The following is a 14,706-nucleotide window of genomic DNA, read 5'->3' on the forward strand; positions in this document are numbered from 1 at the left end:
TGCATGCTGAAAACATCTGATAAGATTCAACTTATTTTTCGTCTATAACAAGCAGTAAACTGGAAGAGAACTTCAGCAGGATAAGAGGTTGTTATGAACAAACACCATACAGTCATGTATAGTAACCTTCATACTATGTGACAGTTTCCCGGGAGAGCAGCTGGGAACACCAATAAGGAGAAAAGCCGTGGCTAAGAGTCTTCATAAATTCCTGGGAAAACACAAGGAAAATTATAAGAAATCTAGTGATTTCTTGGTTTGGGGAGAAATGGGAGCAGCGGTATGGTGCTAAACTGGATTTGAGACAAAATGAGGAGGAACCATCTTGTGAAGTCCAGAAATCGGAAAACACATTTTCTGGTACTCCTGGGTAGCTTTTCGATTTCAAAGATGAGGTCTAGGATGTGCTGTCTTTTACTGGCGTTTTCATCTTCTACTATGGTAGTATGCAAGGAAAATGCAGTTGTCTGCACACGAGGTGCCCAATTTCCAGGTCGTAGGCTATTCAGTGATGGGGATTCCAGCAATCCCATATGGCCGCCAGGGGAGTGGCCTAGGTTGCGGGGGTGTGTGGCGCGGGCAGTTCATTCCGGAAACAAGCATCTCCGGGCCTTGCACCCAGGGCGAGGAGAGCGCGCCGGGCGCGCAGGGGGACCTGGACTTGGGGAGGGAGGTAGAGGTTGGAGTGGTGAACTGGGGAAGGGCTCCAGCAGGTGGAATTCCAGGTCGAAGATCGGGCGTGGGCAGCGTCTCCCTGGACTAAGGCTGGGAGCCAGAGGACTGGGCTCAGGGACCGGGCCCTGAGGGTCGGGGCTGGACACCCTGCTGGCGGAGGGCTGGAGCTCAGCGGCTGAGCCGGCGGGAGGGGCCATCCAGGGTGCCGGGAATTCGGGGTCCACGCCCTCCTTGAAGGCCTCTTTTTGGGCAACGATCTCTGGGACCAGAAAAACGCCCGGTTCCAGGCCACCAGACGAGTCGCCCTGCCCTCCCGAGCCTTCGAGGAGGACCTCAGGGACCAGGATGAGCGTGTGCCCTTCGAGGGATACTTGCAGGACCGAGGTTGGCGCGGGCTCCAGCACCAGGTCGACGTCGTCCAGGGCCACTCGCAAGGCACAGCCCGCGGCCAGGACCACGACGGAGGTGAGCGCGTCCGCGCCCGGGGGCCCCGCCGAGTCTTCCAGGCTGGGGACCGCGCCGGGCTGGAGGCCCGCTGGCTCCTCCAGTCGGCGGCGCTTGGCAGGGCGGGGTCCTCCGGGCTGCGGTCCCCACAAGGGCGCGGGGCAGGCGCTGGGGCTGTGGGGCCGGCTGCCCATCACCTCGATGGCGCTGCGGGCGGCGCTCCTGGGGCCTGGCAGAGAACGTGGGCGGCGCGGCCCTGGACGCGGTGACAAGTGCCAATGACAGGTGAGGCGGGCTGGGGCGGATGGGGCGGAGGACCGCGCGACGCAGGGCGAGTCCTCGGTGCCTCGCGGAGGGCCGCAGTCCAGGCTGCGGGGGAAGTGGCGTCCCCGGCTGGGGTCGGCCTCGCGTGATAGAATCTTCGGCCTCCCTCGCGCAGGGCCGGATGCTCACTGAGGGCAAGTTATGTTTCGAGCGACGCCGGCGGAACCGAAGTCGCAAAACGTCACGCTAAGTTCCGCCCCTTCGAGGCTCCGCCTAGAGACGGAGGTTTGTGCTGCCCAATAGACTTGGCTGTGGCTGGTAGGTCCCTGCGGGGAATACTTTTATAGGCCTCCAGGGGGCAGAATGACTTGTGTAACTTATTTGGAAAAAAATGATATGCCAGGAATAGAATTTCAAAGATGGCTCACCTTTAGAACTAATGTTTTCTTGTAATGGGGATTCTAGAGAAAAGACCACTCAAAAAGATCCCTTCCCCCAATCTGATCCACCCAAGTTCTACATGCAATTCCTTTAACGCTTGGCAAATACTTCATTTCAGGTGTAAACGGAAAATACAGATTTTTTTTTTTAAGGAAAAATGCTTTTTTAATATTAAGTGAAACATTTCTGGCAGTTTCTTCCTGGATGGTAAGGCTGTTATAATTTTATTAATTATATCAACAAAATTAAAAAAACTATTAATAGAATTAATTTTTTTTTTAAATGGAGGCAGGGTCTCACTTTGCTGCCCCGGCTAGACTGTAGTGCAGTGGCGTCATCATAGCTCACAGCAACCTCAAACTCCGGGGCTCAAACAATCCTCCTTCCTCAGCCTCCCGAGTAGCTGGGAATACAGGTGAGAGCGACCACCCCCAGTTAAGTTTTCTTTTTTTTATAGAGATGGGGTCTCGCTTTTGCTCAGGCTGGTCCTGAACTGCTTCCCTTAAGAGATCCTCCTGCCTTGGCCTCCGAAAGTGCTAGGATTACAGGTGTGAGCCACCAAGCCAGCCAAAATTAAATTTTTTATTGAGTTATATGTCCGCCATTCTTGAGTGTTTTAAAAAATGTTATTTTTAATCGTCACAACAGCTGAGATTCAGAGTGGTAAAGGAAATTTTTCAAAATGAGATGCCTAGTTTCTGTTGGATGTGGGAATCAAATGCAGACATATCTGGCTTTAAATCAAGGACTCTTTCCTTATATGCTTATAAGGAAATATATGCTTAGGAGTAAATCCCTAATTGGCCCTGTGTGTGCCTTTCAAATGAACAGGTAATGCCTACCCCCTCTTTTTTTTTTTTTTTTTTTACAAAATGGCTTTCCCTGTTTACATTTCTGTGAGCAGAGTATGTTTCCATTTCACTACATCCTTGCAAATATTTCTTATTGTTAGATTCTTGAGTCTTTTCTAATCAGGTGTAGTAAAATGCTATCTTACCGTGTTCTTTCTCTCTGTCTTTTTGGTGAAAAGATATATATTTAGAATTAGCCAGCTGAACTCAGTTTAGTCAATCCCAATTTTGTTGGTATTATAATTAGGAGCCAGTGCAACAGATGCTTTCTTTGCTTCATCAGGACTAATCAGCGTGTTGACCTTGGCCACATCAATATCATAGAGCTTCTTCACAGCATGTTTGATCTGGTGCTTGTTAGCTTTAACATCCACAGTAAACACAAGTTTCTTGTTGTCTTCTATCCTCTTCATGGCAGACTCAGTGGTCGGGTGAACTTGATGATGGCATAGTGGTCAAGCTTGTTTCTCCTATGGGTGCTCTTCTGGGGGTATTTGGGCTGCCTCTGGAGCTGCAATGTCTTGGGCAGTCAAAAGGTGGGTGATGTGCAGTTTCTCCTCCTCCTCCTCCTTCTCCTCCTCCCTTTTTTTTTTTGGAGACAGAGTCTTACTCTGTTGCCCGGGCTAGAGTGCCATGGCATCAGCCTAGCTCACAGCAACCTCAAACTCCTGGGCTCAAGCAATCCTCCTGCCTCAGCCTCCCGAGTAGCTGGGACTACAGGTGCACACCACCATGCTGGCTAATTTTTTCTGTATGTATTTTTAGTTGTCCATATAATTTCTTTCTATTTTTAGTAGAGACGGGGTCTCGCTCTTGCTCAGACTGGTCTTGAACTCCTGAGCTCAAACCATCCACCCGCCTCGGCCTCCCAGAGTGCTAGGATTGCAGGTGTGAGCCACCACGGCCGGCCTATTATCTATTTTTGCATGAGCTTCAACGTTTATAGTAGCCACCTCTCTAGAAAGTAGGAGCACCTCTAAAAACTCCTGAACTTGTTCATTTTTGGTGGGGATTCCAGCATGGGCAAGAAATCCCCTTTGTTTCCAAAGCATCCCAAAGTCATGTACTACTCCAAAAGCGTACATGCCTTTTGTATATATGTTTACTCTCTGGTCTTGGCTATTTGGCAAGCTGTAGTAAATGCAATAAATTCTGCCATGGGGGCTGATTTACCCAAAGAGAGTTTAGATTAGTGAATGCATATCCTGCTTCATAACCACCAGTTTCAGTTTTGAAGTATGAATCATCAACAAATAATATTAGGTCAGAGTTCCCAATAGGAGTTTTGAATACATCTGAGAGAGGAACAGAGAGTTCCATAACAGAGGGAAGACAATCTTGAGGCTCCCTTTCTTTTGGAAGTGGCAGGAGAATAGCAGTTTTAAGAGTGTTGCAGTGGTGAATGGTAATGTGAAAGGAAGTGAATAATAGAATCTCATAAGGTATTAATGGGTTAGCTGAAAAGTGTTGCGTGTTCTGTGAGTAGTGATGTCTGTACTACATGAGGAACCCTGAAGTCAAGCGGGGAGGCTGGCACTAGCTCAGCAGAAGCTTCAATAAGTTTAGCATCTATTAGGACACCTATTGTCCTAAGACAAAAGGGATCAACACTTCCAACTGAGTCAAGGGTGAAGCTATAGTAAGTGATGTTTCTGTTTGTTTTGTTCTGTTTTTAAGAGGTTGGGGTACTAGAGGACACAAGTTAGGATATTTGGTTCCTGGTTTCATGAAAAAGGCACACTAAACACTGAGCTGGCCATTTTAGTGATGTATAGAACTTACCTTAAATAGACTTCTAACAAAGTCCTCATTTATTGTAGATTAAGCAAGTCCCCTTTCCTTTATGCTGTGAGGACATCAATCTCATTTTTAATGTAAACATTAAAAAAATCTTATCTCTAAAGGATCTTTTTTCTTCCTTACCTTTAAAAAAATTAATAGATTTATTTTTAGGACAGTATTAGTTTTACAGAAAATTGAGCAGACAGCATAGAGTTCCCATATACTGCCCCTCCTGGATGTAGTTTCCCCTACTATTAACATCTTGCACTACTATGATATACTTGTTATAATTAATAAATCAAAACTGATACATTGTTATTAACCAAAGTCCATGGTTTATATTAAGGTTCACTCTTTGTGTTGTACAGTGCTATAGGTTTTGACAAGTGCATAATGTCCTGTATCTACCATTATAGTATTATATAAAATAGTTTCACCACCCTAAAATTCCTCTGTGCTCCACCTATTCATCCCCTCCCCTCCTTCTAAACCCTTGGTGACCACTGATCTTTTTACTTTCTACACAGTTTTGCCTTTTCCAGAATGTCATATAGTTGGAATCATAGGGTATGTAGGCTTTTCAGATTGGCTTCTTTCACTTAGTAACATGCATTTAAGTCTTCTCCATATCTTTTCATGGATTGATAGTTAATTTCTTTTTATGGCCATTTTACCTTGTATGGATGTACCACAGTTTGTTTAGTCATTCACCTACTGAAGGACAGCTTGGTTGCAATGAGTTTTTGGTGACTCCCACCAAGTTAAGTTAAAACCCAAGGGCTTGTCCAGATTGTTTAGGGACTAATAGACAAAGGAGCTTTTCGTAGTTAGGGATGCTAGAGAAAGAGGCTGTTGAACAGCCTTCTTCAGTTTACAGAAAGTCTGTTTACATTTGATTTCCTGAGGAGAGCGTTTCTTAGTGAGGACTTAGTCAAATACTACAGAGACTTTTCAATCTGAGAAAAATTCAGTACCCATTATCTGTAATATCCAATTAATCCCCAAAATACTATGAATTGTCTTTTGTGAGGGTTCTAGGATATTTTATTCTTTAGTCTGTCAGGAGAGAATGGTTTCCCCTCCTCAGATAGGTAATGCTTTAAATAATAGACTGTGATTTGGCAAACATTATAACATATCTCTTGAAACTTTATGTCTGTTTTCTGTGAAGGCTGGGGGCAAGTAAGTGGAGTCCCTTTTACAGGATTCTTGGTTATCTGAACAAAGTAGGAGATTATTTACACATTGTTTTGGAACTTGATCACAATGGGGAATTTTAGATCTTTTAAGTCTTGACTGAAGACCCAGGAAAATTGGAGGAGGCTCCAGTGAACTCCGGAGGTGTGACTGTTCAGGTACATTATTGCCCTTTCTAGGTGAAGGCAAAAAGGTGTTGACCATCCTGGTCAGGAAGAATAGGAAAAGGCAGAGCAAAGATCCACTACAGGGGAAGCAAATGGCTTCAGGTGGAAATTGATGACAGGGTGGTATTTGGGTCACGTTCTATCAGGAAGTGATGTATAAGGATTTTATTGATAGCCTTGAGGTCTTGGATGGATTGATATTCTTGTCTGTTTTGTTTCTTTACTAGCAGGATGGGAGTGTTACAAAGGCTAGTGCAGGGTTTGAGAAGACTTTTGTATATAAGGCCTTCAACCATAGGTTTGAACCTTTCTTTTTGCTTCAAGGGTTATTGGAGAAGTTTGGGTAATGATTTGGTAGGATCTATCTGAATTTTAATAGATTCTGCCCCAATTATTTTTTTCTATGTCACTGGAATTTCTAGCCCATAGGAAGTCAGGCGTAGTGTCAACATCTTTATCTGAGCTATGCATCAACTATAATAGAGAATGCAGAAGTATATGCAGAACAGACACAATTATGAATAGAGGAGTCCTCTGAAAACTTAAAAAATAGTCTCTCTGGTGTGCATTTAATATTTCAGTTCCATGTGCAAAGTAAGTCTCTGCCTATTAAATTTGCAGGTATGTTATCATAGAGCAGAAAGGAATATTTTCAGATAAGGGCCCAAGTGTTAAATTTAAGGGCTGGGGCCGGGCGCGGTGGCTCACGCCTGTAATCCTAGCTCTGGGAGGCCGAGGCGGGTGGATCGCTCGAGGTCAGGAGTTCGAGACCAGCCTGAGCAAGAGTGAGACCCCGTCTCTACCAAAAATAGAAAGAAATTATCTGGCCAACTAAAAATATATATACAAAAAAATTAGCCGGGCATGGTGGCTCATGCCTGTAGTCCCAGCTACTCGGGAGGCTGAGGCAGTAGGATCGCTTAAGCCCAGGAGTCTGAGGTTGCTGTGAGCTAGGCTGATGCCACGGCACTCACTCTAGCCTGGGCAACAAAGTGAGACTCTGTCTCAAAAAAAAAAAAAAAAAAAAAAAAAAAAATAAATTTAAGGGCTGGGAGTTAGGGAGAATCTGAGTGTCATTTGAGATACCACTTGTGTAGCACAGTTTCTCCAAGGAAGAAGCTACACAAAGGTTGCAGCATTTAAAATAGAGGTAGTGCCTGGCATGGTGGCTTGTACCTGTAATCCCAGTTATAGATATAGAATATAGATATCCCAGATATAGATGAAAAGATTGCTTGAGCTCAGGAGTGAGCTATGATCATACCACTGTACTTCAGCCTGGGTAACAGAGGCCTTGTCTCTTAAAAAAATAAAAAAAATAAATAGTAGCACTTTCATAGGAAATATCTTGGATATTACTTTTCAGAGACTTTGCCTTACTTTTCAGGCTTTTCAAAGGTTTACTGTGGATAGAGAGATCCTGTAGGGACCTTTCCAGACCAGTCCAGTCAGCTTTTGCCATCCAGGATTTAGCATCTGTAGTTCTGACCAATATGTGTATGAGTTGATTTAAGTCAGGTAATTCTGTGTTGGATGTACCCAAAAGAATTCTAAATTCTTCTATGACTATTTGCTGTTCCTGTATTGATTTAAGGGAACTTATAGCTCTTAATTCAGCTCAGGTCTAAGGTTTAAATTCTACAGTTCCTGAATACATGGCTCCTGGAGGGATGGATCTCATGGAGGCAAATGGCATTTTAGGTTTTTGGGAAAGTTGTTGGGCAAAGGTAGGGGTCCTGAACAAGGGCAACTGGAGGGAGGAGCTGATGGAGGTAAGGAGGGAGAGAGATTGGAAGGATAAGGGGCAGAAGGAGATCTAGATACAGGAGGGAACTGGAGGACAAGGACCCAATTTAAAAATGCTGCCAATTGAGCCAGAGAAATCGTATTCTTTTTTTTTCTCAAGTGCCTCACAGATGGACAATTTTATTAAATTGTTAAATATTCTCCACAGTGGCCACTAAAAGCCCAAATCATCCATGGTGAAATTGTGCCATTTAGAGAGTCAGGCATAAGAGGAAGGATTGCAATGAGAATACATGTAAGAAGCAGGCATTTTTCCTGGAAGAGGAGAGGATTTAAATTTAGATGACCCCATAAAAGCTGGCAATGGTAGGTAAAATGTGATGCATAATGGTTGGGGCCTCTGAATGTAGACCTGACAGTCTGCACCCCATGGCAGGTGGAAAACCAGAAAGAAAACTTTCTGAATCAAAGCCAAACTCTAAGGACAAAAAATCAAAACAGTTCTTTCCTGTGATATTGAGTAGAAAAAAAAAAGAAGAAATAAAAAAGAAAAAATTAAAAATCAAAACAGGAGAGCCTCATCCAGTTTTAATAGATGACCCACAGCAAAGTTTTTCCAAATGGATGCCAGGCTGGTGAGAACTGCAAACCCAGCAGACTGCGAGGCCAGCCCAAACAATAGGCTTATGGGGCCTATGACTGTGTTCTACCCTGTGATTTTATTTCTTATGACAAACAACACTTTTGGATAGCATGACACAAAATGGAAACACAAAAGCGAGCACAAGAGGATGAAAAGAAATGGCCTGATTCCACCAAGGATGCCAAATCAATGGAACTAATAACAAAACTTGGGTACCAAACTGAGAATAAATAGACAAGGATCTCAACATAGGAAGAGTTCAGACCTGGTGCTGACTTACCACATTGGGCTATCTGGACCATATCTCACTGGGGCCTCCAGGAAAACTACAAATAAACAAAGTCCACTCAAATGAGAACAAGCAGAGGCTGTTTATTCAGAGCTTGCTGTAGCAAGGGAGTCAGCCCCAGCATTTGCAATTGACAGACTTATAGGCAGGTAGTGGAGTAGGAAAGGTTTACAGTGAAAAAAGGGAGAGCTTCAGGTATGTCTGTTGGAAGTTGTTGGCTCAGAGAAGCTGGAAGTAGGCTAAGTAGAAGTGGGACATCCTATATGATTGGTTAGTTTTGTGCACCTTGTGTCTTACGCATAGCATCTTTGGCTTTTTCTGGTAGGTCCTGAGTTGGAAGTAGAGGTGAAAATTAGAAAAGCTTGCAGTTATTGACCAAGTCTTGACCATTTTGGGGCCAGTTATTGCAGACATTATGTTTGTTTCTTGGAATGTTTGCTGCAGGGGTTGTGGATCAGAGTTCTATTAATACTATCATGTATGGTCTGGCCATTGTTCACTTGTATTTTTAGTGTCTCAGATCTTATTATCCCCATGGCTAGCAAGGAGTCTAGCTCTCTAATGGCATCTCCTGGACTCACCCTGGCCTACTGAGCTTCTCAATGATACCGATGTCTCTCCAGTGCATTCGTTATTGCTTTGTTACACAATGTCCCTTCAGGTTCTCCTACACATCATAGTAGCTGATGTGCTTTATGCCATAGGTGGCATATCCACTGTACCACAACTTCTCTGAACCATTGATCCCTTCTTCTTCTGTCTACCTTGGCAGTTTTGGCATCCTTACTTAGTGTGGGGCATCCTTTACTCCAAGCTTCCAAGAGTCACCTGCCAGAATATTACCCTTGTCTTACAGGGTCCTTGCTAGGGTGTTAAATCCTGTATCATGAGAGAGTGCTTCTAAATTGATAAACTTTCTTTAGGCTGACATTTGGCACTATACCTGACTCCTGCTGGTATATGTTGGGTGAATCCTGCAGTTCTTTCAGGGCATATATAGTCCCCTTCATTATTTACAGGCCCAGTATTTCCCCGGCAGGGTTATATTGTGCTTACCTTCAGTTACTGGCCTTGTGGAGGTGAGGGTAGATCCTCAGGTGGGTGCATGCCATCTTGCTAGGCAGAGGTTTCTGCATCATCTTATGCAATGGAGGAGTGCCAACATTTAACAGAGAGGAGAGGGGCACTTCTGTAGGCCCAGAGGATTGAGAGGGTTTTAGTGACTCAAGATGTTTAAGTATCTACCAAGTTGTCGTCATCCAATGTCTCAGGGCCCAATCAGGCCGTGATTTCACCTTTGTAGACTGCCTAGTTTGAGAATTCAACCTTTTATGATATTCCACTATCCCTACAGTAAATCCTGGGCCGGATCCTCTGTTGTTTTTTATTCCTCTTTAGCTCCAGGAGATGAAAGGCTATTTGTATACTGCCAAGGAGACTGTCTGGATCTCATGTTTAGGTTTTATTGGTAGTTAGTCACTCTCAGCCTTTCATTCTCTTTCTCGAATACATTGATTATCCCAGAAATAGCCATTCAATTCAATTCCATATTATTTATAAGTATTACTTCTTACAATTACTCTGTCCCCCAAATTTCTCAAATGCCTGGGATATTGCCAATGGCAGTATATTTCCTTCTGCTAGTGTCCCAATTTGTTCAACATTGATTAAGATCTTACCTGCTTTGCTGTAGCATGCCATCGGCTATTCAAGCTCCATGATTCAGCTTTGAATCCATTTTAGTGGCTGCTTCCTATGGCAACTCCTGGCACCAGCTATTTTAAATTGGTTTGGGAAGACTCTGAGATGAAGATTTGCATGGAGGAACTTGGGGGAACACAGAAAATATGACTGGGCAGATGGAGGAGTTGAACTGGGATGTAGTTGCAACAAAGGCCCCAGCCAACTTACTGAGAGTCCTAGAACTGGACTTCTTCAGAGTTGTCTTGACTTGAAGCAAGTGGGATGGGCTTGTATACCCCCTGTTTGAACAGTATTTGGAGTGAACTACCACAGATGCTGAGGGAGACTCCTAGAGAGCACTGAATCAGCAGCTAATACTCCCAGCAGTCCTGATAGGAATATGGACAGTCCAGTCCAGCATCACTACTGCTGTGAAATTAGAAATTGGGCCATGTGTGATTGCTTAAGGAAGAGAACTGTGATTTTTGAATTGCAAATTGTATGAGCTCCATAATGTTTGGCTCTAAGTTTTAGATCTTAAAGAACTAAGAAGGGGCAAATGCAAAATTCAAATATGGGGAAGAAAATAAATTTCCATTCAAAATGCATGCATAAATCAATTGGTTTTTTTTTTTTTTTAACCCAGGAAGAAATCAGTGCTGTTAAATGCTACCAAATAATTGGAGATTTTATGCCTGGGGAAATGTAATTATTGATCTAATTAACATAGAATTTAAAATAAGAATGTTTAAATGCTTCTAGTGACAAAGGAGGAGTCAACATCTGTGAAACAAGTTTATATGACATTGACAAAAAGTTGTGAAATAAGAGCAAGTAGATAAAAAACCAAGTAAGTAGCAGTCTTCAAAATGGAAAATGCAGTCTTTGAAATGAACAGTCTTATAAAAAACATAAAATTCTGAAAACAATGATAAAATCAGTTAATTGGAAGAGAGAAAGTATGTTATGATAAAGGGTATGAAAATGTAATACAGATATCGAGAGACATGGTGGAGGGCATCGATTAAGTAGCACCACCATTTCCCTATCAGGAGTTCCAGAGATTAGAGAAAGGTTCAAAGGTCCAAGAAATAGTGACTCTTTTTTTTTTCTTTGAGAGTCTAAGAAAGAATCTGTTTTTCCAGATTTAGAAAGCTCACTGAGTTGCAGCTGGCAAAAATCTACCACTTAAATACATCAGGTTGAAACTATGGTACATCAAGGTCAAGAAAAATATTAATGTAAGCAGCCTAATACTGAAAAGGAATGATAATACAAATGACAGACTTCTCACCTGTAGCAATAAATGGCAGGGAAAATAATATATTAATATCTTTAAAATAATATATTAATATCTTTAAAATAGTGAGAGAGTATAGGATTTATTTCAGAATTCCAGACCCAGCTAAAATATTACAAGTTTGAAGGTATAATTTAAATATGTGCAGACAAACAAAACTAAGATTTGCCACAGGCCATTGCTGAAAGAATTCTTAAAATGTATACCTTGGTAAGAAGACAAATGGAGACAGAATGAAGGAGTAGAATGCAAGAATAGAAGAAGCAAAGAAACTGGTAAATCATGTTGGTATTAATAAATCTAAATAGGTGGGGGGAGGTGGGAGCAGGGGACAAAAAGAAGAAAATAATAATTACTAATGTTCAACAGAAAAAAAAACTAGCATCTCAATGATTTTAGCTTTATCAGTAATAATTTATTTCCTTGTGAAAATATAAAGGAAACCTGGCAAAATAAGGACATTTAAAAATTAGGAGTGGTATACATGGTTATTTGGAAAAAAACAAAACAAAACCAAAACCAAACAAACAAAAACCAAAAGCAAAAAAACAAAACAAAACAAAAAACTAAGGATGGAATTAGAATTGTATAAAATAATATGGAATGGCAGAAATACAAAGGTACTTATTAGTTAGAAGTTCTATTAGCACAAACCACATGAACTGATTAAAAATGAAACTACAAAGTCACCTTATGCATACAGAAAAATATTTCTTAAAATTTAACATTTAAAACCTTAATGGGACCCTGCAGTTACTGTCTTTCTCCTTCCACCCTTTTCTTCTCAGGTCCTCTGAAGGGCATCCAATTTTTAAAATCCCAAGCCTGGTCTCATTTGCTCTCTTGTCAGGTTTCTGCATGTACCCCAACGGCCCAAAGGTTCCATGTAGCTATTTTATGTATACATGCAAACAATTAAATGCCAACATTTAAAACAATTTGATAAAGTTTTTGTAGTCACTTAGCCCCAAACAAAACAAAAACCCAACACTTTTTCCTGATCAGAAAGACTGAAAATTAACTGCTTCAGGAGGATAAGGGTTATCTACCAACCATGTACACTAAAGATCACACTTTATGGTAAAATTTAGAAGCATTAAAACAAGGCATAAGACAGGAATGCCCCTATAGGAATGCTCCTGTCAACCATACTGTTCAACCTGGACTTGAGGTATTATCCAATATTGAAGATTAAGGGGAAAATAAGATGTAAGAGGCTTGTCAAAAGATACAATATTCCCATTATTTGGAGTTATTACTGTCTTTATCAACCAACCAAGATAATCTATAGATAAACCATTAAAGAAATTCAGTAATTTTGTTCCATACAAGATCAACATAAGAAACAAATTATTTCTATATGCCAGTAACAATGAACAAAATATATTCAGATCTTAGAACTACAAAAACACAGAATTATAAAATTATAAGCTTTCCCAGGACAAGAGAATTATATTAAAAATATTCAAGAAGAAATGAATGAAAAAGAGCTGTTTCTAAAAGTTGGGGAAGAAACCCCACAAACCCAACAACATAGTTAAACTGTTTGCTAACATTATCATTGAAAAAAGGAGGGCGCATGATCATTTTTCTGAGTTCTATGTTTGTTTTGTAAGCGACAAACATTTTGTCCACCTACAACCATTCCCTAGATCTCCCAGAACGGACTAGGGCCACCATAATAAAAAGGTCCATGGTGAGAAATGATCATAAACTAGTAAGGGCCAAAGCCCATTAAACAAAATAAATTTAGTAATTAATTTGGGAGAAAAGGGATGCAGTCGTAGGATGCTGGGGAAAGGGTACATTTTTAGAGAAAAGTGCTGGAGCTGAAGTTTAAAGCAAAACTAGGGGGAATGGAGCTGCCTAAGGGTGATGTCTGTAAACAAATAAAACATAAAAAAACGGCGTAGGCAGCAATCTCAAAGTCTGAAAGTAGACTGTTTTTCAAACGTTGTATTTTTTTGCTAAGGTGATCTTTCCAGACATTCTGGTCTGCCACTCACCTAAAATTTTGCAATGCAGCCTGCATCAAAAAGGCATCTGTTTGTTATCCATGCGTGGAGATCCTTGTAGGTTGTGCGAGGGTGTACATGAATGCTCGCCTGGACCCCAGCAGGGTGGCAAGGGAGCGTGGGGCAGTTCATTCCTGGAACAGGCATCTCCGAGCCTTGCACGGAGGGCGAGGAGAGCGCGCCGGGCGCGCGTGAGGACCTGGACTTGGGGAGGGAGGTAGAGGTTGGAGTGGTGAGCTAGGGAAGGGCTCCAGCAGGTGGAATTCCAGGTCGAAGATGGGGCGTGGACAGCGTCTCCCTGGACTAGGGTTGGGGACCAGAAGACTGGGCTCTGGGACCGGGCCCTGAGGGTCGGGGCTGGACACCCTGCTGGCGGAGGGCTGGAGCTCAGCGGCTGAGCCGGCGGGAGGGGCCATCCAGGGTGCCGGGAACTCGGGCTCCGCGTCCTCCTCGAAGGCCTCTTTTAGGGCGGCGAGCTCTGGGACAGAAGCGCGGAAGAATGCATGCTCGACGACGACGTCCTCTCCGGGAGCGCCCAGAAAAACGCCCGGTTCCAGGCCGCCAGACGAGTCGCCCTGCCCTCCCGAGCCTTCGAGGAGGACCTCAGGGACCAGGATGAGCGTGTGCCCTTCGAGGGATACTTGCAGGACCGAGGTTGGCGCGGGCTCCAGCACCAGGTCGACGTCGTCCAGGGCCACTCGCAAGGCACAGCCCGCGGCCAGGACCACGACGGAGGTGAGCGCATCCGCGCCCGGGGGCCCCGCCGAGTCTTCCAGGCTGGGGACCGCGCCGGGCTGGAGGCCCGCTGGCTCCTCCAGTCGGCGGCGCTTGGCAGGGCGGGGTCCTCCGGGCTGCGGTCCCCACAAGGGCGCGGGGCAGGCGCTGGGGCTGTGGGGCCGGCTGCCCATCACCTCGATGGCGCTGCGGGCGGCGCTCCTGGGGCCTGGCAGAGAACGTGGGCGGCGCGGCCCTGGACGCGGTGACAAGTGCCAATGACAGGTGAGGCGGGCTGGGGCGGATGGGGCGGAGGACCGCGCGACGCAGGGCGAGTCCTCGGTGCCTCGCGGAGGGCCGCAGTCCAGGCTGCGGGGGAAGTGGCGTCCCCGGCTGGGGTCGGCCTCGCGTGATAGAATCTTCGGCCTCCCTCGCGCAGGGCCGGATGCTCACTGAGGGCAAGTTATGTTTCGAGCGACGCCGGCGGAACCGAAG

At 44.1% G+C, this 14,706-nt stretch overlaps 2 protein-coding genes and 1 pseudogene across 2 annotated transcripts; all 3 read right to left on the minus strand.

Annotated features, from left to right (window-relative positions):
• Positions 1-584: 584 nt before the first annotated feature.
• LOC123644623 (proline-rich protein 23B-like) lies at positions 585-1,313 on the minus strand. Its single transcript, XM_045560870.1, has one exon. The coding sequence runs from the start codon at positions 1,311-1,313 to the stop codon at positions 585-587; it is 729 nt and encodes a 242-aa protein (XP_045416826.1).
• A 1,555-nt stretch (positions 1,314-2,868) lies between these two features.
• Positions 2,869-5,858, minus strand: LOC123644689 (annotated as a pseudogene).
• A 7,767-nt stretch (positions 5,859-13,625) lies between these two features.
• LOC123641339 (proline-rich protein 23B-like) lies at positions 13,626-14,405 on the minus strand. The gene has a single exon (XM_045555987.1). It carries the CDS (start codon positions 14,403-14,405, stop codon positions 13,626-13,628), a length of 780 nt encoding a protein of 259 aa, XP_045411943.1.
• Positions 14,406-14,706: the final 301 nt, after the last annotated feature.

Source organism: Lemur catta, chromosome 1 (genome assembly GCF_020740605.2).
Source record: "Lemur catta isolate mLemCat1 chromosome 1, mLemCat1.pri, whole genome shotgun sequence".
In the NCBI taxonomy this organism is placed as follows: domain Eukaryota; kingdom Metazoa; phylum Chordata; class Mammalia; order Primates; family Lemuridae; genus Lemur; species Lemur catta.

Bases quoted from the DNA above. Each gene is read 5' to 3' on its own strand.
- LOC123644623 (XM_045560870.1), bottom strand. From the start codon at position 1,313: ATGGGCAGCCGGCCCCACAGCCCCAGCGCCTGCCCCGCGCCCTTGTGG.
- LOC123641339 (XM_045555987.1), bottom strand. From the start codon at position 14,405: ATGGGCAGCCGGCCCCACAGCCCCAGCGCCTGCCCCGCGCCCTTGTGG.